General features: G+C 37.6%; 1 protein-coding gene across 8 annotated transcripts in view; it reads right to left on the minus strand.

Moving 5' to 3' along the window:
* The window catches only part of LOC144958104 (uncharacterized), a 179,867-nt gene that overhangs the window by 86,226 nt on the left and 66,141 nt on the right, over positions 1-27,500 (minus strand). For all 8 annotated transcript variants that reach the window (XM_078889760.1, XM_078889761.1, XM_078889763.1 and 5 more), the window contains 13 exons: positions 16,342-16,477; positions 14,885-15,107; positions 14,395-14,559; positions 13,394-13,536; positions 12,876-12,998; positions 11,288-11,357; positions 10,106-10,161; positions 9,172-9,321; positions 7,437-7,542; positions 6,503-6,739; positions 4,368-4,459; positions 2,201-2,314; positions 391-532 (listed from right to left, as the gene is read on the minus strand). In XM_078889760.1, the coding sequence (XP_078745886.1) occupies positions 391-532; positions 2,201-2,314; positions 4,368-4,459; positions 6,503-6,739; positions 7,437-7,542; positions 9,172-9,321; positions 10,106-10,161; positions 11,288-11,357; positions 12,876-12,998; positions 13,394-13,536; positions 14,395-14,559; positions 14,885-15,107; positions 16,342-16,477 (1,757 nt within the window). The remainder of the gene's footprint in view (positions 1-390; positions 533-2,200; positions 2,315-4,367; positions 4,460-6,502; positions 6,740-7,436; positions 7,543-9,171; positions 9,322-10,105; positions 10,162-11,287; positions 11,358-12,875; positions 12,999-13,393; positions 13,537-14,394; positions 14,560-14,884; positions 15,108-16,341; positions 16,478-27,500) is intronic.

Consider the following 27,500-nt stretch of genomic DNA (forward strand, 5'->3'; position numbering starts at 1 on the left):
TAATAATAATAATAATAATATAATATAATAATAATAATAATAATAATAATAATAAATAATAATAATAATAATATAATAAATAATAATAATAATAATAATAATAATAATAATAATAATAATAATAATAATAATAATAATAATAATAATAATAATAATAATATAATAATAATAATAATAATAATAATAATAATAATAATAATAATAATAATAATAAAAATAATAATAATAAATAATAATAATAATAATAATATATAATAATAATAATAATAATAATAAAATTAATAATAAATAATAATAATAATAATAATAATAATAGTAATAATAATAATAATAATAATAATAATAATAATAATAATAATAATAATAATAATAATAATAATGACAACCAACCTTTTGTATGACAAGGGAGCTGAGAAGCGCAAGGCAAAGGAAGATGTATAGAATGACCTTAATAATCTTTAGAGTTCGAAGGTCACTGAGATCCTCTCGTTCTTCTTCTTCTGTTATTTGTTGGAAGTGGTCGATAAATTCACTGGGTTAGAAAATTTTAAAATATGGATATTATTAGAAAGGCATGAAAATATCTAAATTTTAATCATGATAACAACAAGGACAAGAATAAGACCTGGATGTTAGAATTGGATTAAAAATTAAGAATTTGATATTCGATAAATGATTAAGACTTGGATGTTAGAAAATAAATCAAAATCTCATGATTCTAAGACAGAACTTTTATTAACACGCTTCAACAGTCGTTACGTCACTTCCCCCGTAAAGGCGCAGAGTAACTTAGTAACTGGCTCTAAACTATTGGAACAATGGCGGACCCCTTATGGAATACTTTTCCCACGAGCATAAAAGTGTATCCAGAATAGAAAAACATTATAAAACTGATCATGTTTTGACTTTTTTATATTCTGATCACATGACATGTGAAAAAGTTCTAGCCAGCATGAAGAATAAAAAGTACCAATTTTCATTGTTTAGAACCAAGCTGCTCGTTGCTGAGCGACATGACATCAGGCTATCGAATCCTATTGGTATCAATAAACGAAGGGAAAAAATATAACTTGATAGCATTGACATAGGGGACTCAAACTTGAATCTAAGAGCAAAATGCAACTATAAGAAATCTTGGATCATTCTTTGATTCCGATGCTTCAATGCAGAATTACATAACAAGAATTTACCATCATGCTTTAATCATTTAAGAAATATTGGTAAATTTTTCTTGATGAGAGCATTCTACAAATTATATTATATTTCATGTTTTGGTAACCAGCAGTATGTATATCATTGTTTTTTCGATATCAATATAACGATTGCACACTACTCAAGACAGACCCACAAAACTGATTTTAAAAATCTTATGACCCTATTCAGGAAATTATATATAATCTACTTTGCTTGTCAGATAGAGAAAGGAATCTTTTAAAGCTTGTAGTATTGTTCGTGTAATTAAACAAGCACGTGAATTAATGTTAACTCTCTCCTTACCGATGATTTTCAGTATTATCTCCAAATGGCAGGCTTACCCAGCAGAAAAAAATGGATTTTTAAAACTCAAACAATCTCCCTACAAAACAACATTATGTTCCCATTAATTAAACAAAGATCATTGTGATGTACAAAATAAATCTGAATAAGCAAAATGTATATTGTGTCGTAACAAATGTGACGAATTTGCTGTAGGTGGTATGGAGAGGGTTAAAATAAATGTCCCAAGACCTAGATTTTCTCTTTGTTATTTTTCTGGAAGTGGCCTCAATGTAATGCGCTCTCCCCAGATGTAAAGATAATTAGGTATAGTCAGTCTTTCTAAAAACATCTTAAGAACTTCACGAAGTCTCAGGTTTGAGAGTTTTCTGACCAATTTTTTAGAGCACGGCTGGGAACTGGTTAACTCTCTCCTTACCGGCCATTTTCCGGATTTTCCCCAAAACTTCACACCAAACATATACAAAAATAGATTTATTTCACTCAACCACAAAATCTGCTAAGTTCTTGCTATACATAATGTTTTTTTCCTCTTCAACACATTGTTAATATACTTTAACTATAGAAAATATTTTTGTTCAAATATTATAATGTACACAAGAAAGTAGAATAAGAAAAATGTTGGCTGCATCGTAAAGAATGTGACGATTTTCCTATGGGTTAAAAAACAACAGCAATATAATGTGTTGTCATAGAGACGTACTTGTTATCTTCAGGGTTGATTGTGTCGCTTTCCTCGAGCCTTGACTCTTCTTCATCTGGCATATTGGTCACGACTGTCTCCCTGGACTGACCAATTCGGGGTCTCTCCTCTGTCCTGTTGGACCGAATGGGGAATGGCGAAAGTAATTTTGGGTTTGTTAGTTTCATTATCGTTAGTGTTGGCAATGAATGGTGGTGATGTAGGGCAGTGTTGGTGTTAGTGGTGCTGGAAATGGTGATATCTAGTACCAATGAATTCTGTAATAATGAGGTATTTGTGGATGTGGTACTGAAAGATTTGCTATCGTGATGACGGTGATTTTATAGTACTTACATTGGTGGCGATGATGATGATGAGGTAATTTTGATGCTTGTAGTCTTGAAATTTAAGGCTAAGTAATGCAAGATAATGGTGAATGGTGATGTCAATACCTATATGGTGGTGATGGTGATGATGGTTGTGGTAACGATGGTGACTTAGACATGAAGCATGATATGTGTTAGTGTCAGTAGCAAGTAGCATTTTTCATAAATATGTTAGTTTGTGAAGTAGTAAAATATTAGTAATGTTAACAAATCTTTATTATCCACAAATTGGACATTTTTTAGTGGTTTACACTGCTCAAACTAAGCAATGATGGAAATGTGTGGATCTTATAATCATATGATCCTCATAACAAATTTACTTCACATTGCGCACAGACATCTTTTACAAATGAATTCAACAGGGAGCATCATGTTTAATGCATTGAAATTGCAAAGGTATCCACATCCAAGAAATTTACTGAGTCACTAGTCGAACCATTTACTTTTCCTTCAATACATTTTAAACGGACCTTTTCTCTTTCACACACCATTTCTCTCTCTCTCTCTCTCTCTCTCTCTCTCTCTCTCTCTCTCTCTCTCTCTCTCTCTCTCTCTCTCTATGTTTCTCAAATACACTCTATCTCTCTATTTCTCTGCCTCTCTCTCTCACTCTCATATACACACATACTCCCTCTCCTCTCTTTCTCTCTCTTTATTTCTCTCCCTCTCCCTCTCTCGCTCTCTCTCTCTCTCTCTCTCTCTTATACAAACAGGATTAATCATGATACAGTATTCCCTCAATGTTCATCAATGGAATCAAATATCTTTTCTTAATTTTGATAATTTATATAAATATAAATACTCCCTTAAAAATATTGTCGCGACAAAAATCTAAAGCAGGCATGACCTAAGAATGAGTAGTCCTTTAGAGTCATTTGGCCCGTGAAGCCAAGTTTATCCAGACAGGGGAATCATAAAAAATCTCGACTGGACACGGGGCCGATCATGATCCCTTTTCATGTGAAGCGAGTGCTTTATCAACTGAGCTATAGTGACATTGTGACATTTGTCGAAGGAATTATAACAAGGGAATGATATTTCTAGTCGATTCAAAATAAATGACTTGAGCTTTTTTCTGATTTGCTTATGAAAATGTGTTTCAAATTTCACAAAGTCTTACTTTTGGTAATACTAACTACACATTTTAAAATGCTTTCAATTAGATACAGAACGTTTGTGTCCCTTTCCTGTTTAAACGGGGAACACAGCTCTCTTATCATGAATCAAAAAGGGCAAATTAATGCGAACAAGACCTCAAGAATACGGCGAGAGAAAGCTCAAGTAAGACAAAGCTTTGAAGCGACTTTTTTATTGGGGTCGTGGATAGCTCATACTGTAGAATCACGACTTCCCCGGCCAGGCGGAGTTGTCGTACCAGTAAGGTCGCGGTTCGAGCCCCCATCGCCGCTGCGAAGTTTTTATTCTCTGTTGTCTTCTGGCACTTTTCTACTCACTTCATTTCTTGTTATTATCAACTATCATTGTGTATTGATTGTTAGACTTAGTAGCATTGGCGGTGTTCGGTTATTGATGTTAGTGGTGGTGGTTCTAAAATTATCACATGGTTGAGAAAATAATGGTCTTTAAAAGTAATAAAGGTGTTCAATATTGCTAATAATAGTTATGACAATTAATGATGATTATAATAAAGTTCATGAGGATGATGATACTTATGATGATGATGATGATGATGATGATGATGATGATGATGATGATGATGATATGATGATGATGATGTTGATGATGATAATGATGATGATGATGATGATGACGATGATGATGGTGATGACTATAATAATTACCTGGAGATGCCATCAGTATGGTTGTACACGCTTTCATCGGAATTAGAGGAAGCAGCTGTGTGAGTTTCCGTAATGCTCGTGTCGATTCTAACCTGAATGTTAACAAAACTCTAGTCATTTAGGATCTAGCATTTTAGATAGTCGAACACAAGTTTATCTCACCCAACCCTCACACCGACTTTATCCGGAGTTTACCCGGGTTACCTTCATTTTAGATAGTCGAACACAAGTTTATCTCACCCAACCCTCACACCGACTTTATCCGGAGTTTACCCGGGTTACTTTCATTTTAGATAGTCGAACACAAGTTTATCTCACCCAACCCTCACACCGACTTTATCCGGAGTTTACCCGGGTTACTTTCATTTTAGATAGTCGAACACAAGTTTATCTCACCCAACCCTCACAACGACTTTATCCGGAGTTTACCCGGGTTACTTTCATTTTAGATAGTCGAACACAAGTTTATCTCACCCAACCCTCACACCGACTTTACCCGGAGTTTACCCGGGTTACTTTCATTTTAGATAGTCGAACACAAGTTTATCTCACCCAACCCTCACACCGACTTTATCCGGAGTTTACCCGGGTTACTTTCATTTTAGATAGTCGAACACAAGTTTATCTGACCCAACCCTCACACCGACTTTATCCGGAGTTTACCCGGGTTACTTTCATTTTAGATAGTCGAACACAAGTTTATCTCACCCAACCCTCACACCGACTTTATCCGGAGTTTACCCGGGTTACTTTCATTTTAGATAGTCGAACACAAGTTTATCTCACCCAACCCTCACACCGACTTTATCCGGAGTTTACCCGGGTTACTTTCATTTTAGATAGTCGAACACAAGTTTATCTCACCCAACCCTCACACCGACTTTATCCGGAGTTTAACCGGGTTACTTTTAACCCATGCCTATTTATTACATTTTTCTGAGACAAATTATAGGCGATGTAACAAAACCAAAGATTTTTAGTTTTTGCATGTTAATGGTAGTTGAATAAAACTCTCTAGACTAAGTACATGCTCATTTTAAATACATTTTTTCCAATTTTGAAAAGTAGTAAAAATCTCTAGGATTGAGTGAGTTAGAGGCGAGACGGAGAAAGGTACACTGCACTCTTGAATTTAACAAATGGATAGATGGCGGTGTGACGGTGTGGGGTGCTATCACTGTACATCACAAAACTAAACTGTATGGCTATGTGGTCTTGTGGTATGACACTCGCTTTCGATTCGGAAGGTCCTGGGTTCGAGCCTCGCTCGGTGCATAGTTGAGTCCTTGGAGAAGGCTCCTTACTCACATTCTTTCACCGTACTCAGGTGTAAAATGAGTACATGGCCGTTAACAGCGTTGTCTATATCCGTAAAAGATGTAATATTGCCCAACAGTCGTCATGTCCCGTCCTAAACGTTAAATGTTGCTGTTGGCCTGGGACCCCTTGTAAAGCGCTTTGAGTACGTTTAGTGGATATTGAGCTATAAAAAATCTCAATTATTATTGTTAAACTGCACCTGTTTAATACTATTGTAAATGGACATGAATCCAGAGATGTCTTAGAAAATTGTATAATGCTGTTTACATAAGCCCATAACATTGTACATACATTTCAACTTGACAATGCATCGGCACATAATGCCCGTATTTGCCAATAGTGTTATGCCGAACGTAGTATCTTTAAAAAATTAGATAATACTGTTGTTTGCATTGAATGATGAAATATTGTAAATAAGTTGATTTGTACGGCTATGTAGAATAAGAGAGACCAATCAGCCATTGCTGTTCAACCTGGGCAGTGAAAAATAAAGTAGAGCATTTATATAGAGTAATATCCACTAAACGTGCTCAAAGCGCTTTATAAAGGGTCCATGGCCAACAGCAACACGTAACATATAGAACGAGACCTGACGCCTGCAAGGCGATGGTACATTTATTTCCACAGAGACAACGCTTTTAACGGCCTGGTACTCATTTTACACCTGAGTACGGGGAGAGAATGTGAGTAAAGAGCCTTTTCCAAGGACTCAACAATGCCCCGAGCGAGGCTCGAACCCAGGACCTTCCGATCTGAAAGCGAGTGTCACACCACAAGACCACATAGCCACACAAAGGGCGGGCGCGAAGACCTACCTGTTTTTGTTGCTTCAATTCAGTTTTAAGTCTATCTGAATTTCTCCTTAGTAAATCTTCTTTATCTTCCTTTTCTTTCATTTCTCTTTCTCTTTTTATTCGTCTCATTTCTTCCTCTTCTTTCATCTTTTGTTCCTTTTCTCGAAGTTCACGTATCCTTTTTTCCTCTTCCTGTTTCCTCCTGAGGACCGTGAGATCAGCCTCCAAAGCAGCCCTAACTTGGCTAGTCATGAAGATCTGGAGACAAAGTTTAAAACGTCATTGAAGACATGGATAAATTGGGCATAGGGAAAATAGGAAAATGTAAAGGTGTTAAATGCTCTGTGATAAAAGTATATAAAGAAACGATGAGGAGGCGGAGGACGACGAGGAGGTTGATGGTGAAGAGAAGGAGGAGAAGGATGATATTCTGAGTTCAAAATCTAGTCGGGCGCTTTTTTACACTGGTTTAATAGCACGGCTATGGGGGGGCGGGGGGGTGGGTGGGGGCGAAGTGGCCGACTGGTTAAGGCATTGCACTGTGACCCGGAAGGTCCCGGGTTCGAGCCCCGCTTCAGGCACTTTCGTTTTTTCCCTTGAGCAAGATTTTCTCACTTGGATAACATGGGTGATTCTTGTTGACATCAGACATCTTGTTTGATGAATTATCTATATTCCTTCCTGGAATGCCTAGGCGACGATGTCTCATGATTTGGCGAAAGGGCATAATTTTTTTTTATAGCACGGCATACACAATGCCGTTTATTTGAAACCAGGCTTAATACACTGAGACCTTATAAAAGCACAATAATAAAAGGGTTTAAAAACTATACGAAAAGCTGCAATATATCTTTTTACTTGTTCTAAATAGGTACATTCTTTAAAAGCGCTTGGTGTTGGGTAATCAAAACAGTGGATGAACGCAAGTTCATCTTTCAATAATATATTATATTACCTGAGAGTTTCCAATCTTGTAACTGCTGGGCTCAGCGTCAACGCTGTGTAGGATTTGAACAGCATGACTATCAACGTTGTGATTTATAGGAACGAGATCGCCAAATCTAAGGAAAGATAATGAACAATGAATGATTGTGAGTTTGATTTTGAAATACCCCTTATTTGGACTTCTCTCACACCAACCCTTTTGGAACCTTTGTATTTCATGACATTTTTCCTATTATGACTTACAAATGATGATCTATTACATTATATTTTTAAATGTCAAGCCAATTGGATTCAATAGTCTGATGTCACGTCGCCTAGCAACGGCGAGCAGCGTGGTTCTAAACAAAGATAATCGGTACTTTTTATTCTTCATGCTGGCTAGAACTTTTCACAATATGCCATGTATCAGAATGTATAAAAGTCAAAACATGATCATGTTTATAATGTTTTTTTCTCCTCTGGATACGCTTTTATGCTCGTCGGAGAAGTATTTCATTAGGGCGTCCGCCATTGTTCGGATAGTTTAGAACCCGTTACTAAGTTACTATGCGTCATTACGAGGGGCGTGACGTCACGACTGTTGAAGCCTATTACTGAAATAAAGAGAAATAGCAAGCGTGTTGATTAAAATGTCCTATTTCACATTTTGAGAATTAAATTCAGCAGGGCTTTTTCATATGTTGATGACCAGGTTCCGTAATTTTGTTTTTGAGGCCAACATTGTTCGACGACATCGTATTTTTCGATAAATCCACATAAACTTATACATATTCTGTTTCTCTCCATATTGTTAAAGTCCACAATACTTAAGTCATTGTTATTTTGGAATCCTCAATAATGATAATAAACAAACGCTTAAAACTCATGTAGAAACACTCTTACAAAAACGAGTTAACCGACCAATCATTTGGTGTGATAAAGATACACTATTAATTGTTCATTGTATATATCTATGAGAACATAAATCATTTGATTAACATCCGTCAGGAAGTGTTTTACAAACCTGAAATTATGCTGCTTAAAATTAGCAAATCCACTATAAATGCTTTTTTTGCAGGTAAAAACCCATCTGCCACTTCATCGGTAAAAGACAATCAAACACATCATCGAAATTTGTAGGAAGACCACCAACATCTGTAGAAACTAACCAGGATCTCTCTACGTATCAGAAATTTCTAGATTCAGATGAGGCCGAATTAATTTCCGAAGAACAAGAAATACTGCAGTGTCCTCCGTCCTAATGTCACAACAAGATCTTGACAGCCTCAAAACTCTGGTCCAGCACCGTGACCAATGGAAACAATTAACAACATGGATGGAGAGAGCAGCTCTACTCGTCGAGGTTTTTAAAAAAATCTTTGACTGAATTCACACAATTCTCAGCAAGCGTTAATCAGCTTGCGAGGCTTACTACTTACTCTTCTTGAATGTCATCATTGTCATCGACATCGTCATCATCATCATCATCATCATCATCATCATCATCATCATCATCATCATCATCGTTATCATCATCATCATCACCATCGTTATCATCATCATTGTCCCTATCATCATCACCATCATCATCATCATCATCATCATCATCATCATCATCATCATCATCATCACCATCATCATCATCACCATCATCATCATCATCATCATCATCATCATCATCATCATCATCATCATCATTATCCTCATCACTTTTGGTCAGAAAATGAAAATATGTTATTTAAATGCGGAATAAGGCGGAGCACTACCTTTGAATAAAATCCCCCTTGACCATCCTGACCGGCAAACCACAGCTTCTGATCCTTGCTATCTCCGTGATTCCGTTATAGCGGAGTTGGGTCAGCACACGATCTTCATCATAAAGATCAGGTTTCTTGTAGTCATTGGGTTTAATACATCTACAAAAAAAAAACATAGAAAAATTATATTTTACAAAAAACAATGATAATTTTTCACTCCAATTCTTAATTGATAAAATGTTGTGAGTGTTTTTGGTTTTCCCTCATCAAAACAGCAGACGATAGATTAGCACTCCAATTCTTCGTTTAGTTTTTCCCTCGTTCAGGCTCTAAACAACATTAATTGCATTTGATACACTATACAATGTTTCACTTGATTTGGGACCAAGTGGAAATCACTTATCTAGTAATAGACCAGTAACTAATACAGGGGTAGCCAACAGATATTTCCATCTATCAGTTCACACTATAACAATCAGGATAAATATCGACTTTGACTGTTAGTCAAATTCTAAAAAAATGAATTTTTCAATGTTTCTCGAGATTCATTCATTTGTCTCAGTCTTTCATTCTTTTTTGCCTTCCTTTATTTCTCCCAAATGAATAATAATGTGAAATTTAATGTAAGCTTCAATTTAATTACAAAAACAGATCAATTGATCGTTTCGGGTTTCCCCTTTATCAACAAAACAGGATGAATGAATTCATCTTAACAACGCCACTACCACATTATCTCATTCATCTGTAAAGTTTCATTCATCCTGATTTATTGATAAAGGGGAAACCCGAAACGTCCATTTGATCTGTAATTAAATTAAAGCTAACATTCAATTTCACATTATTATTTATTTCTTCGAACGTCGAGCAGCAACATTTACATTTTTTCCCAAATGGCACATCTCTGTCAACCCTTTCCCTCCTCTATCATTGCCTCGGTGCTTACCTGACAAAGTAAGGAATTGCTCTCACCATGTTACGGTGCAGTTCGTCCAAAGAATTCTACAAGAAAATGAAGAATGTATCAATGGCTCAGCATTACATAAGTCAGAAGATGTTTTAAGCGCTGAAATTTGCATATATATATATATATATATATTATATATATATATATATATATATATATATATATATATATATATATCTACATATATATATATATATATATATATATATATATATATATATATATATATATATATATATATATATATATACAGGGTGTCCCAAAAAAAAAGTATACACCTTAAAATTGATTGCAAACCTGGGATTCAAAAAGATGTAATTATTGTTTTATACAAAACAATGAAATCCTCTTTTAAAATATTTTTACACTTTTGAAATAATCAAATTTTATTAAATGCCACGTTAGCAATTAGATATTCTTAATGTGTATACATTTTTTGGGACACCCTGTATATATATATATATATATATATATATATATATATATATAATATATATATATATATGTGTGTGTGTATGTGTGTGTGTGTGTTTGTGAGTGTATGTGTGTGTATATTTATCCGTGTGTGTGTATTTGAAATACAATCGTCTTTTCCATGCGAGTGATTCAAAGACGACTACAAAATAAAGGTAAAATAAGTTGGAATAAATTGGCGAAATGTTTGATTCTTCTAGAAATGCATTCCTGTGATCATTCAAGTTTGAATGTTCTATCATTTTTGTTTGAAAGGAAAAAAAGAGACAAAGTAAAGTAGATTTTAAAATAGATTACCTTTCCTGACCTGACTAGAAATAACTAATTTTCATCCCTAAAAAAACACTAATAGGCAAGTAAGTATTCACACACACTCTCTCCACAGACACACACACACACACACACACACACACACACACACATACGCACGCACGCGTACACAGACACATATGTATAATATACATATTACATCCACATAATATGAGCATGCAAAATGAGAAAGTATCGCCATGTAAAGGTATCATCAATGATTGAAATAAAATCTGTTTGAGTAATCGGGAATTCAATAAAGTAACGCTTTATACATCACTATCTATTGTTACCATCATTTTATAATAAATGTTAATATATTATTAATTATTATTGGATCTAATAACGATAATGATAATGATGTCAAAATCCTCTTACTTTGAAATAATGAATGTGAGTTTTCTTGTTGGCCATGTCGGATTTGATGGTAGGCAAATTGGATCCGAACCTGAAATATATATTAGGGTGGTAACTTAATATTAGTTGTTTTTTTTAAATAATATTTTATAGAGAAATAGCCATTGAATATGCTCAAAGCGAAGAACAAGTTGTGCCAAAGCCAGCAGAAACAACTTGGCGGGTAGGATTTGGCGTCTTTAAGACGCTATAAAAGTGTTTTTTTTCTTTGACAGAGTCAATGTTGTTAGGTTCCAGTTACACAATTAAGTATCGTGAGAGAATATTGACAGGATTTAACTTGCTTTATTCATAGCGACAAGAAATGAAGTGAGTAGGAAAGTGCCAGAAGACAATAGAGAATGAAAATTTCGTGACGGTGATGGGGGTTTGAACCCGCGACCTTACTGGGATCGTCGATAGCTCATTCGGTAGAGTCACTCTCTCCCCGGCCAGGCGGAGTTGTCGTATCATTAAGGTCGCGGGTTCGAACCCCCATCGCCGACGCGAAATTTTTATTCTCGGTTATCTTCTGGCACTTTCCTACTCACTTCATCTCTTGTTGTTATCAACATAAGTGCCTGCTCCACTCAATTTTCTGAATTTACTCCGACAAGAAACTCACAAACAATTTTTAAAATCTTTAATGAGTGAAGACGACGGGAAATCATGTGGCCATGGGTCCACAGAAATATTTGTAATATAGATAAGATTTGACTGATATCGGAATCATTTTGACTCGAAAATGGTAGGTACCGAGTTCACAATCTGCTTGCTTCAGTTTCGGCCATCAGCCATTTATAATAATCTATAAAAGACGACCACCGACAGCAATTCATATTGTGCTAAGTGGGAACATCAAATACATTCAAAGCCAACATGAAATAGATTCAATGGAAGACCCTTTTCGAGGATCTATGGCAAAAAAAACCTTGAAATCTGGAAATATCTCATATGGAAGAGGTCGCTGTGGTTGGCCAGGAAGCAAAAGGCTATTGGTTAAGTAAAATAGTGAAGTTTTTGATGCATATAACATCTGCATCACATTATCCCCTATATTTATGCATTTTATTCTATTTTTCTAAACAGTAAATTCATCGTGATTTGTTGATAAAGGGGAAAATCGAAAAGCCGACATTGTCTGTTTTCGATTACTATTTTGAAGCTCCCATTCAATTTCCTATTTCTTTTTATTATAATTAAGACTAGTAGTCATACATTCACCTTGTTATATGATATCAATGACATTTCAAAACAAATCGAAAATGTCCTTTTTCTGATCAGTACCAATGTGACTGACCCATTCTGTTATATGTCAATGTATGCACCTTTAGCTTTGTATGGAGATCTTTTTGATGTTATTATTACATCTGGAGACATTTTCACATTGACAACAGCTTGGCTACATCAACCATTTTATGTCAAACGTCAATCATCATATCATATTATGACAAATACAACACTTTTACTATAATTTTCGATAAAAGATTCTGAATAAAGATTGAGAATTGAAAACAATATATTGACGCCGTGCTGACGCCAGGTGGAAAATCACTTTTTATACTCTAACCTGGACTTAAGGCTTGCCCTCCGGGACTTGTTGATGCTCTGAGACAGATTGGAGATGCCTGAAAGGGGTTTGTACGGCACGTTTCCACCACTACGTCTGGAGCCCTGGAACTTGAAATCCGATCTGCAAGATTCATTAAAAAATATTCATTTACGAAGCAAAATTCAAAGGCTTTAGTAAAAACACTGATTTTAAAAAAAGGAAAATTAAGTGCAATGAACATCAAACCATGGTATAGTATATCAAATAGTAGTATGATCCGTTCGTATGATCTGTTTACTCTCTCTCTCTCTCTCTCTCTCTCTCTCTCTCTCTCTTTCTCTCTCTCTCTCTCACACACACTCACACACACACACACACACACATACACATACACACACGATATCTCTCTCGCTCCGCTCCCTCTCATATATATATATATATATATATATATATATATATATATATATATATATATATATATATATATAACCCACTCTAACGCATACACACAAACAGTCTCATACAGCCATACTCACGTAGATATGGTACCAGTAAATGACGGCGGTACATGAAATAAGTCTTTCACCAAAAGGCTGCCACTTTCCCTCAAACACTCCTCCACCAGGTCTCCGATATTATCACAATTCTTCTTGATGAAACTTCGACCGTTATATTTCACCTGGAATATTTTTTTTGAAAGAATTAATAAGCAAAATTGCAAGAGCATCTTTCTGCCAAGGCTCTTTGTCTTACCTTGGGATCAGAGGTTTCATGAGCCTCAAAATCACATTTAATTTGTCTGACCCTCATGTTCTTAACACAGTGTGTCGTGTTGTGAATGTTGTCAATTTTTTCCATCGTTTCAGCTTTGCGAATCCATCGCCTTAAATCTTTATTTTGTTTGGGTAACTTGATGCTGAAAACCAATTTTATTGTTTTCCCTATGCATTCCCGGAAAATGACATATACGTCTTCTGCACTTAATTTCCAGATGAAAACAATAACTTATAGAAAACCTAACTCAAGAGCAACATATGTTTACTAATTATTCACGTTTTTGGAATCTAGATTGTCATGATAGTGAACCGTTTTGAGACGATCGGTCACTTTATTTTGTCAAAAAAAATTCTAAAAAGGTTTTCTTGTTTAGCACAGTGTGGATCATTAGTATTATTAGCACGCTCTAGTCGATTTACAGCGAAAGCTGGATTGCAGAAATTTCAGATTATTTTAATAAGAAATTTATCATACATAACTACAGCCTTGATAGTCCTCGGAGATTATAAGTTCAATTTTTTAAATACGGGAGACATTTGGCATAGAAAACGTCCCCAGTGATATAAGGACAGGGTGTTTAGACAGGACTTAAAACTCACGGATTCAGTAATTACTTGAAAATGTGCAGAACGCGTTAATATGAGTGCTCAGTTACCCGAACCATACTAATAGGTCTAGCACAATATTCGACAACATATGTGTCCAATTTTCACGAATTCCTAACAAATAGTGAAACTAGTTCCATTGATCAAGTGCTTACGTTTCCAGCAAAGTGTTTGATTGAGAACTCAGGCCTGTCGGAGTTGGACGGGATATAAAGGCTGCTTTGTGCAAAGGCTTCATCCAATTTTCTGACCATTTTGTGATCATCAGAGGAAACTTCTACTTTGGAATCCTCGTCAATGGAATCAAGGATGCCGTATCTCTGTGAGAGGAGGTAACAAAAGATTGTTAATAAAGATAGTAGCTTTTGTATATAAAGAAATAAACTAATCGGTTTAAATCCTTCAGCAAAACAGGATGGAATAATTTACCGAATCTACTTATAATGTTTAATTCTTACTGTGGTTACTTCGATCATAAAATCAATAAGTTTCAGTCATCTATTTACACGGAGAGAAATGCGAAGACATTTAAACGAAGGGAAATAGATGCACATTTTATTTATAATCTTAGATAATAACATTATTTTAAAACCATCATTTCGATTGGTCATACATTGGTTCTTAATTATGTTTCCCCTTAATTACCTTTGTAAACATCTCCAATATATCATCGTTGTTGACATTTTCCGTATCAACATCCAGAATGATTCCCTCAGCCTCGTAGAGGTCACGCTCGTCCTTGATGATCTTCCTGTTCATGAAGTTCTGCAAGTGTTCGTTGATGATGTTGATGCACAGTTGTTCAAACGTGTTATTGTCAACATCCTCGAAGCCACAGATATCTAGGATGCCAATGCTGCCAGAACGCCTGGTAGAGTGGAAAAGTTGCTTATGATGACAAGGAAGATATGATTATTATGATGATGAGTGCGTTCACGACGATGACGGTAATGATGATAATGATGATAATGATGATGGCGATGATAATGCTGACCATGATGATGATGATGATGATGATGATGATGATGATGATGATGATGATGATGATGCTGACGATGATGGATGCCGACGACGACGATGACAACGATGATGCTGATAATGTGTTTGGCTATGTGATCTTGTGATATGACACTCGGCTTTGGATCGGAAGGTCCTAGGTTCAAGCCTTGCTCGGCGCATAGATGAGTCCTTGGAAAAAGGTCTTTACTAATATTCTCTCACAGTACTCAATTGTAAAAAGAGCATCTGGCCTTACATCGGCCATGCATCATGTTATGTCTACATGTTAATTGTTGCTATTCGTCAGGGGCCCCTTGTAAAGCACTTTGAGCACGTTTAGATGATGAGGACTCTGATTGTAGTGGTATTAGTGGTGATGATTTTGGTAGTGGTGTTGATGATGGAGGTGACGGTGGTGGTAGTAGTGGTGGCCATGATGTTGATATTGATGATGATGATGATGATGATGATGATGATGATGATGATGATGATGATGATTATGATGATGATGACGATGATGACGACCAAAATGAAGACGTAGATGACATGAAAATTGATAAGACTCTAATGTAGTTTCAAAGGAACTATCGTGACTTTTCATAGCAATAAAAAAACAACCAGAATCGGATCTTCGAATTCAAAAGCATTTTTACTACGGAGACTGTCAGATAAGACAAGACAAATTGAATCAATTTTGACTACTCCTACTACCACCACTCCTCCTCCTCCTCCTCCTCCTCCTCCTACTACTACTACTACTACTACTACTACTACTACTACTACTACTACTACTACTACTACTACTACTACTACTACTACTACTACTACTACTACTACTACTACTACTACTACTACTACTACTACCACTACTACTAAGGAGCAAGGAGGATTATTTCCTGCCCATCAACGCCACTACCACATTGTCTCATTCGTCTGTAGTGTTTCAAACATCTTGTTTTGTTGATAAAGGGGAAACCCGAAACGTCCATTTTATCTGTTTTCGTATATTAAATTGAAGCTTACATTCAATTTCACATTGTTATTTAAAGATTCAAAAGAATGTTCACATCACTCCTATAGCCTAAATATAGCAGTAAACCAACCCTCCGTAGACGGGCACCAGGGCATCGTTAATCTTCCTGACAATCCAACCAAACAGCTTTTCATACAAAGTCTTGGCCAGAGCATCTCTCTCGTCGTCAGCTTGTCGCTTCTTCTTGGAAAATTGGATAAACTCTCCTATGACAATTGAATAAAATAAATATTACAAGTTTGAGATCAATGTGATGAAAGAAGCGCTAATGTTATTTCCTAAATATATGTCATTCATCACTTTATTTAATTTATCCTTCCTATCTTCGACCTCCTTCAGTTTTTATCTATTTTAAAACATACAAGTTTGAAAGGAAATATATTCATAAAGCATTTATAAAATTGCTTTACAGATAAAAAAATGTCTGAAAATATTGATGTGTATCATAAGTAATGTGTGTATTTAAAAATCCCTAAACATCCTATTTTTTTAGATGGTTGCAACTTTGAAATTTTCAAGGACCATGTCGATGATTTGATTTTGAAGAACTATGCAGTGATGATCAATAGATTTAAAGAGAACAAAACTTATAATTCGGATTTATCTCTGAACAATTTATTGATTTAATCATTTCAAAGTATTGTGTTGTATTGTTATACATTGTTAATATGTTGTGTTGCGAGCTTTAGTAACATTTTGTTATTTATTGTTATTTTGCAGTTGTTACCCTAAAAGTAATTTTGTCAACTGAATAAAGTTACAGTGGTGACCCCGACGTCAGGATTGAACACACCCTTCCTTCAACATGTCAAACGATCAGGATACCCATGAAGCCAACGCAGTGTCAATCAAACTACCAACCTTTTGGCCCCAAAGAGCTCAAATTTGGTTCGTTCAGGCCGAGGCACAATTCACAATTAAAGGAATCACAGCTGACGTAACTAAATACAGTTATGTCACAGCATCCCTCGACCAAGACACTACCACCAGAGTTCTCGACATCCTGACCAACCCACCAAGCACTAACAAATATGAACCCCTCAAACAAAGACTTATAGACAATTACAAACTTTCTGAAAGAGAAACCGCATCTCGCATCTTAGACATTGGTGGTCTGGGTGATTCCAAACCAAGCGAACTATTGGACAAAATGCTTGCCATAGTCCCTCCAGGACAAGAACCAGGATTCCTTTTTAAGGAAGTTTTTTTACGTCAACTACCAGCAGAAGTCCAATCCTTGGTAACTCAACAGGATTATCCGACCCTCCGGGACCTGGCCAAAGCGGCACACTTTATGTCCACCGGAGCTACCATTAATGCAACAATGAAAGGAGGCAAACACAACAAACGAGATGGACCACGCCATCAACACAGTAAGACACCCGACCCGGATTTGTGTTGGTACCACCAAAAATTCGGCAAACAGGCTACAAAATGCACCACTCCTTGCAAATTTTCGGAAAACTGGACAGCCGGCCACCTATAAGCAATATGGTGGCCGGCTCCAAGGACAACCTTCTGTTTGCATATGATAAACAATCTGGCCGCAACTTTCTGATCGATACAGGAGCTGAGATCAGTGTGTTACCGGCTTCAACAAACGACCTTCGCCGCGGACAACACGGGTTCCCGTTAGCAGCCGCCAATGGTACACTCATAAAATCATATGGACAACGTAAACTGTCCTTACACATAGGATCACACCAGTATGAATGGACATTTACACTGGCAGCCGTCAACAGACCAATTTTGGGGGCAGATTTCCTTCGGGCTCATTCACTACTCGTCGATCTGAAGGGCAATCGCCTAATGCACAGCGGCACCTATGCTTCAGTCTCACTCATGACTTCACAGCATACAGCCCCACACATCTCAATCATCACAACTGACAATGAGAATCAGTTCACTCAGCTGTTATCTACACGGCCAGCACTCACTTCGCCCACGTTTTCATGTCCCACAACAAAGCATTCTGTGGAACACCATATAACCACAACGGGCCCTCCGGTACACTCAAAAGCACGCCGTCTGGCACCAGACAAACTAGCAGTAGCAAAATCGGAGTTTGACAACATGGAGGCTCTAGGAATCGTACGTCGTTCCAACAGTCCGTGGGCATCGCCTCTACATGTGGCACCTAAACCCAACGGAGGTTGGAGACCATGTGGAGACTACCGCAGGTTAAACGGTTCTACTACTCCAGATCGCTACCCGATTCCTCACATACAAGACCTCTCAGCAAGACTATCAGGTTGCAAAATCTTCTCAAAAGTCGACCTCATTCGCGGTTACCATCAGATCCCAGTCCACGAGCAGGACATCCCCAAGACAGCAATCATAACCCCATTTGGCCTCTATGAATTCCTCCGGATGCCCTTTGGGTTAAAAAACGCTGCACAGACTTTCCAGAGACTGATGGACACAGTTTGTCAGGGTTTGGACTTCACATTTGTTTACCTTGATGACATCCTCATAGCTAGCAAAAATGCAGAAGAACACAAAAAACACTTGAATGCCCTTTTTGATAGGCTAGAGAAATATGGATTAGTGGTGAATTCAGACAAGTGCATTTTCGGGGTGAAAGAGATTGATTTCCTTGGACACAGGATCAGTGGTCACGGAGCAACTCCTCTTCCAGCGAAAGTGGAGGCAATTCGCTCATTCCCCACCCCTACAACAACATCAGGCCTACAGGAATTTGTTGGCATGGTCAATTTCTACCACCGTTTCGTGCCAGCAGCAGCTCAACTAATGCAACCACTTTACAAGGCATTGGCTGGTCAAACAAAAAAATCTGCACCCCTTCAATGGACAAATACCCTACAACACGCTTTCAAGTCAACAAAAGAAGCCTTGGCCCAAGCAACTATGTTGTCCCACCCGCAGACATCAGCTCCTACTTCACTGACAGTAGACGCTTCTGATATAGCGATGGGGGGAGTACTAGAACAAAACATTGACGGCCAATGGAAACCTCTCGCCTTTTTCAGCCGCCAGCTTCGTCCTCCGGAACAGAAATACAGCGCTTTTGATCGGGAGCTCCTGGCTGTCCACTGTGGCGTTCGGCATTTCCGTTACTTCTTGGAAGGACGAATATTCACCATTTTCACGGATCATAAACCACTAACATCTGCAATGAACAAGGTTTCAGAACCATGGTCCGCACGCCAACAACGACAACTATCTGCCATCTCAGAATTCTCAACTGATATCCAACACATATCAGGAAAAGACAATCCAGTAGCTTATGCGTTGTCAAGAACAACAGTAGAACACGACACCTCAGACGACTTCGGTCTCAGTGCGATTTCTGAGGGAATAGATTATGAGGCCATGGCAACAGCTCAATTGAATGATGAGGAGATCCAATCACTACGCACCTCAGAAACATCCCTGCAACTGAAAGACATTTCTTACGGGACTAATGGCACTACAGTTCTCTGTGACATATCGACCGGAAGAGCACGGCCAGTGGTTCCCAAATCATGGCAACGAAAAATGTTCGACGCCATCCATGGTCTTTCACATCCAGGAATCAGAGCTACCGCCGACTAATTTCACAGAAAATGGTATGGAAGGGAATGACCAAACAGATCAATGCATGGGCAAAGACCTGCACATCATGCCAAAGGGCAAAAGTACACAGACACACGAGGGCGCCCCTGGGAGAATATGAAAAACCCAGCGGACGTTTCAGCCATGTCAACATCGATTTGGTTGGACCACTGCCCCCCTCACGTGGTTATACATATCTGCTTACGATGGTGGACAGATTTACCAGATGGCCTGAAGCAATACCCATTACCAGTACTGACACAGAAGAAATAGCACTAGCATTCATCGCACACTGGGTTGCTAGATTCGGAGTACCAGAGAACATTTCATCAGACCGAGGACCACAGTTCACTTCACAGTTGTGGTCAAACGTGTGCACACTCCTTGGTACTCAAATCAAACAAACAACAGCTTACCATCCCCAAGCAAATGGATTGGTTGAACGTTTCCACCGCCGCATGAAGGAAGCCGTTCGAGCGAAACTAGAAGGACCAAACTGGATTGATCAACTTCCCTGGGTGATGTTAGGTATGCGTACCGCCCCAAAAGAAGACCTCGATACCTCGTCGGCAGAACTCGTATATGGGGCACCTATTACAGTACCTGGAGACTTTGTTCCTGGTCCGGATCCCAACACCAATACTCCTGAAATGTTGAAAAGCCTCCGTGAGAAAGTGGGTCAACTTCGTCCAGTTCCTCCGTCCACGCATAAAAAAAGCAACAAACTTCGTACCACGGGACATCAGCAAAGCTAAATACGTGTTCATACGTCATGATGGACATCGAAGACCACTCCAGGCTCCGTACACAGGACCGTATAGAGTTCTAGAAACCGGTGACAAAGTTTTCAAACTACAAGTAGGAAACAAAGAAGACTCAGTCTCAATCGACAGACTAAAACCCGCACACTGTGACATTGATCAACCTGTTCAGGTACATGAACCACCACGAACGGGAAGACCGAAGAAAGCACAGAACACGGGAGAGAATAAAACGGGTGCAACCAACCAGGAGAAACGTATGATCTTTCCTGATGAGGAAACGTTGCAGACCGAATCCAAACGCACTGAAAGGGGACGATTATCCAAACCCCCTGATCGGCTGGATTTATGACAAATGAACAAAAGCTCTGGCGGGAGCTATGTAGTGTTATACATTGTTAATATGTTGTGTTGCGAGCTTTAGTAACATTTTGTTATTTATTGTTATTTTGCAGTTGTTACCCTAAAAGTAATTTTGTCAACTGAATAAAGTTACAGTGTTGTATTTTCTACCGTGCTAATTGTTCCAAGGGAAACAAACAAAAATGTTGTGACTTGTATATAAGTCAACTCGCTATTTTGCTACTTGTTTACATTGCTAGAATATTTTATTTAGTCTATTCATTTATCTAATACAATTTAAAACATTACATTGCATTCAATCGGCTTAGTAGGTAACAGTGAATTATTTTCAAATTTAGAATCTTGATTACCATGATTGTACATTCCTATGTAAGTTTTGCGAGACGTTGGCAAGGATTAAAATAATTGCGTAGGCTGGATCAATATTTGCTAAATATAAATACCATACGATTTTGACGTTAAGGATTGAGCTAACCATATGATGACGCCGTTAAAACAAAAAGACTGGCAGCACGTGGTAAAACACGTGCTCCTACATTTGACCTCTCATTTCCCATAGCAATTTTTAAAAACGTAAATTTGTTTCTTTTGCCACCTAACAGCCAAATTTTAAAGGTTATTTTTTTCTATTATTTACATTGGAACGTGAGCTGTCAAGACAGGAACATGTGGTTTGCCACGTGCTTCTCGACCTTTGTTTACGTATGAAAGAAATGGTTTGTGCGAGGCGACCAAAAGAGATAGGCAGAGCCACCGCGCATGACCCACTTTCTCTGCTGGGCTTAGTTCTGCGCACAGACTACCGCTCGAACCAACTCTCTCTCCTCTCTCTCTCTCTCTCTCTCTCTCTCTCTCTCTCTCTCTCTCTCTCTCTCTCTCTCTCTCTCTCTCTCGTGTCCTATTGTCGTTCGTCCATCTCTCTCTCTCCTCTCTCTCTCTCTCTCTCTCTCTCTCTCTCTTCTCCTCTCTCTCTCATATTATTATATATATATATATATATATATATATATATATATATATATATATATATATATATCGTTTAGTAATTGTTCGTTTCTCTCTCTCTCTCTCTCTCTCTCTCTCTCTCTCTCTCTCTCTCTCTCTCTCTCTCTCTCTCTCTCTCTCTTCGCAGTCTTTTATAGTTCATCTCCCCTCTATCTTTCATTTAGTTATGCCGGACCAAAAAAGAAATCAAATGGAAAGAAGAAGATGGGGGGGGGGGGGGGGGGGAGGAGGCGGAGAAAGTAAGGAGGCAAGTGATATTTCAATATTTTCACTTCATAACGGTAATACAGTCATTGCCGATTAATTTGATGATGAAAAAATGAATGATGCAACTTTGATTAATACCGTGATTAAATGAATGGTTAGAATTTGGGAGGGGGGTATCTGATGATGATGATGATGATGATGATGATGATGATGATGATGATGATGATGATGATGAGGTGAAGGGGATGGAGGTTGATGAAAAGGAGGAGATGAGAAGGAGAATTGTATTGATGGTGTTAAATATGGTAACTTACAATTTCTAGCAAGATGATGTTGATGTTGATTGATAGGTGAGCTGTTTTAAAGAATTAAGATAAATAGACAGAGACGCCAATTTTAAATTTGGCTCACAGGAGTTTCAGACACCACTCGTAGGAATTTCAATGCCGAAAGAGGAATTTCCGCACACAAGAAAAAGGAATTGGAATGGTATTTGGCATTGTGTTTACGTTTTGTATAGTTCTAAATAGATAACTGATTAGAATTATACTATGTTACATAAACACATTGCCAAATACAATCCCAAAGTTTCCTTATTTCAAATGAAGTAAAGCACCAAAATCAAATGGTAGAGATTGTAGTACTGGTGGTAGTGAGGATAATGTGGTTGTAGAAATCGTGGTAGTGATGATGAAGATGTGATAGTGGTTGTTGTTGTAGTGTAAGTGGTAGTAATGATGATGTGGTGGTGGTGGTGGTTGTAGTAGCAGTGGTAGTGATGATGATGTGGTAGCTGTTGCAGTAGTATTAGTGGTAGTGATGATGATGTGGTGGTTGTAGTAGTAGTGGTAGTGATGATGTGGTGGTAGTGGTTGTAGTAGTAGTAGTGTTAGTAATGATGTGGTGGTAGTGGTTGTAGTAGTAGTTGTAATGATGATGTGGTGGTGGTGCTTGTAGTAGTAGTGGTAATGATGATGTGGTGGTGATGGTTGAAGTAGTAGTGGTAATGATGTGGTGGTGGTGGTTGTAGTAGTAGTGGTAGTGATGATGTGGTGGTGGTGGTTGTAGTAGTAGTGGTCATGATGATATGGTGGTGGTGGTAGTTGTAGTAGTGGTGGTAGTGATGATGTGGTGTTGGTGGTAGTTGTAGTAGTAGTGGTCGTGATGATGATGTGGTGGTGGTGATTGTAGTAGTAGTGGTAGTGATGATGATATGGCGGTGGTGGGGTAGTAGTAGTGGTAGTGATAATGTGGTGTCGTGGTTGTAGTAGTAGAGGTAGTGATGATGATGTGGTGGTGGTGGTTGTAGTAGTGATGATGATGTGGTGGTGGTGGTTGTAATAGTGATGGTAGTTGTGGTAGTGGTAGTGATGATGATGTGGTGGTGGTTGTAGTAGTAATGGTAGTGATGATGATGATGTGGTGGTGGTTGCAGTAGTAGTGGTAGTGATGATGGTTATAATTCTAGTGGCAGTGATGATGATGTGGTGGTTGGAAAAGGGGGGGGGGGGTGTCCTTGGAAGAATTTGACCTCACCGGAATTTGACGGAAGTTGCCCGGAACCCGGAATTTTTTGCTCCAGACCAGAGTTTTTTCAGGTGAAACCAGAGTTTTGGCATCACTGAATAGACTATCAATGACAATTTCATTTTGATGTGTACAAGTACAAGATCATCCGGTTTTGTTTTGACTCAAGGCAACACAGTTCAAGGTTTCGCTCGACGGCAGATGATGGCTTAGATAACACTATAGTTTTTAAATTACCTTTAAATTATTTTTCAATTGCTAAATTAGATTTTAAAAGATACACACAACAAACATCATGGAGGGATTGGCAATCACAATGAATATATATCCATGAACAGAAATAATAACAAACGACGCGATAAATTCATTGTATCAACATGTAATCCAGCGTAACTGTGGTGTGTAATGTGTACACACAAACTTTGTTGACAATCAAATATCGCGGGGTTTTCAATTTTAAGCCCAGCAGAGAACTCGCGCAATTCGGTTGGACAGGCCCGATACTATTTTAGAAGGCCCTAGGTTTGTGAAATACAGTCGATCTATTTTTAGACCACGGCAAAGTTAATTGTTCAAAATTAAAGCGCTTGTATCAACAAAATAATAACTACTTGGATCCTGATTTTCAGAATAATTTAGCCAAATCTGATGAATTTAACTAGTACAACATTTTATTTGTACCTATTTGCTTTTACTTAAAGTGTATTATCTACAATGTAAACAACAATAAACGGGAGATCTATTTTGTGCGCAACGTTTTCCGGCTTCTAAAGTTCCTAAACACCAGCCTCGAACGCGAAACCAAACGATACAAACGGTTTTAATTTCAGTGTTTTGAGTTTGTAATTTTTAACGATTGTGAAGATTTAGTTCAATGTTTACCCGTAACAGCTTCCCGGTCTTTAATTTTGAATGTCTCATTCCCAGTACTTTAGAATGCTTTGTAGATTTGTTTTCATCTTCTAGCTTCACTCAAAGATTCTCCCCTTGACGTTTCCTTCACTCGTCTGCTTCATACTCATGCAGTCATTGATTAGGATACTTTTTGTGAGAAGACACCGTACATAATATAGATGGATTTTGGGGTTTTCTTTATTTGTAACAGTTACAATCTAGAACATGTGTCTAGCCTTTTCATAAAATTATATGACTCTCGTCCTTTCCTGATTATAGTATATTCCAAGCTCGAAACAAACTTTTGGTTTTTAGATAACACATCACGACTGGAAAAGAAATGAGACAACGGACCCCGCCACCGTGTGTTGTTCGCAATATAAAACTTTTTGTTGCTGTTTTTACTAATGAAAGGGGGGGGGGGGGGGCAGGGATATTATTATTAAAGAGAAAGTATCCCACTCAATCCCTGGTCGCATCTTTGATAGGTGGACGTCTGCTGCTTAGCAGTGTGTAAAAAATGTTGATTGGATCCGTATGACTTGCTTAAAGTAAATTATTGCAGAGTAGGTTGGGTCGTTTGCATCGAATAATCTGGGTTATGTTTTGACAGCGACATCATATAGTTAGCTCTATGCACATAAACATTTTTGACATGGTTGAAGAAATCATTCATACATTCATGATTAATCTTAATCAAAGTTTATTTTTATCAATATGGAACAAGCGGAAGATCGGGCAGGCTGAGCCAAAAGAAAGAGATGAAGAGGTGTGTGCGGGAGGAGGTTGAGGGTGGGGGGTTGAGGAGAGACAGGATAAAGCTTTACTAAGAAAATAGTTTTTTAATGGTGCGGGGATGCTTAGGGGGAGATTTTGAAAACCACCCAAGGCTTGTCTTAGCACTTAATATAACACATTAGGACATACATTTACTGGTGGAAACAGCAATCTGGTTTTATTGTGATGTATCAGATTGAAATTATTGTTTTCATTCTCGTTACTTTTATGAACTTTTTTGATTCAATATATTATAATTAGATATGTTTCTTGATTGTAGCTGACAACCTTTCAACATGAGCCTATCTACTTGGATTTCTTGTTTGGTTGTAAAGGCCATTTTTTTATATCCGAAAGCCTTTTTAGAAAATGTTTTGGTAAATATTAGCTACATCGGATCGTTGGGATATAGAAATTATATGTGGGCTTGAGGGGGAGAAATGAAGTATTGTGAACCTCATTTAGCATTGTAGAGCCGTGGGAATGTTCACTCAATTATCATATATTCATATTATAACTCCGCTTGACAAGTCCTCAATATTTGAGGTCCAGCAACCCAACAGCTCTAAAGGATTTCAGCTACAAAACCAAGCAGAAAAATCCAACTCACACAGCGTGCTGAAAGTTGCGAGACCGACCGTAGCCATCGTAAACTTATAGCCCGACACTGAGCAAAAAATGACGTCAAAAGATAAGTCTTTGGCCACAAAAGAAAACAAAATTTGTTAAATCGTGAGTTGTATTCAATAGCTCAACCAATGGGAGCACGTGTTTCTTTGAGCACTACTAACAACGCACTAGACGGTGCTAAAACCTAGAAACCGTGTCTGGCTATAAGTTAATGATGACGACTACGGGCCGACACTCTATCGAAGGCCGCACGCCCTTCTTACCACAAATGCAATATTCTAAGATAACGTGAAATATTTCCAAGTTTTGGTTTCGTCTCAGGTGTTTGTTGGAGTCCCCTAAGAAGTCTTTAAAACATAAATTCATCAACAAAAAGGAACAATGTACGTCTCAATAAAAATTTTGGGCTCAAAATCGTTGCCGTTTGATAAAGGATATAAATTCTTATAAAGTTTTTCTTTGCTTTTAAATTGATAAACTGATAAATATAACTTGCTAGAAAAAGACTCTAAAACAGTTTTCAACGAACACAGAATTACTAATATATCTATGTATGAACTGGGACGATCACAGGGTGATTTTCGTTAAACCCTATCAGCATACCTAGCAACCGTTGTGCACACAATTGCAGGTCAAATAACCGAAAGGAATAGGCTTCAACAGTCGTGACAGCACTTCCCTCGTAATGACGCATAGTAACTTAGTAACTGGTTCTAAACTATCTGAACAATGGCGGACGCCCTTATGAAATACCTCTCCGACGAACATAAAAGTGTATCTAAAGGAGAAAAACATGATAAATCTTAGCATGTTTTGACTTTGGTACATTCTGGTCACATGACATGTGAAAAAGTTCTAGCCAGTTCTTTGTTTAGAACCAAGCTGCCCGTTGCTGGGCGGACGTGACATCAAACTGCTGGCTCAGTTTAACATTGTTCTAATGGACAATGAATTGCGTTGGTTTAAGAGTTTTTCCATTAAATAAACATTTTGGGTTATCAGGCCTGCAAATAAGTGCACGTTGCTAGCAACTTTAACAGAATTTTGGAATAAATTACCCTGTGCTGCAAAGTGACACCAGATAAAAGAATAAGAAGGAAAATGGCGAGTTACAGCTTAGAAATTTCTGATTTGATGATCACAGGAAAGCAAGGTGTGAAATGTTTCATTGCATTTTTCAACGCCATCGATGCAAATTATCATTCTCGTAATGAAGAAAAATTTAGCTCTATAACCTATCTAAAGTAATCGTGAATAATGTACGGAATAGAAATTATTCCGATTGGAATTTTCATATTTTATGGCTAAATCAGATTGATCAGATGCTGATTGACAACAATAATTTTTGGTGCGTTGATATATCTGAATTATGTGGTCAAATTGTCATTTGTAGCGCAGTCGAAGATCATCAAATCGCTGATGATAGAAATCATCATCATAATTGGCAGGAATTTACTGATCATTACTGCTGCTTATTCTCCTCAAAATAACTATTAATAATAATATAATA

This window comes from Berghia stephanieae, chromosome 12 (assembly GCF_034508935.2).
Source record: "Berghia stephanieae isolate SIO BIC M18660-M18661 chromosome 12, UCSD_Bste_1.3, whole genome shotgun sequence".
Lineage (NCBI taxonomy): Eukaryota > Metazoa > Mollusca > Gastropoda > Nudibranchia > Aeolidiidae > Berghia > Berghia stephanieae.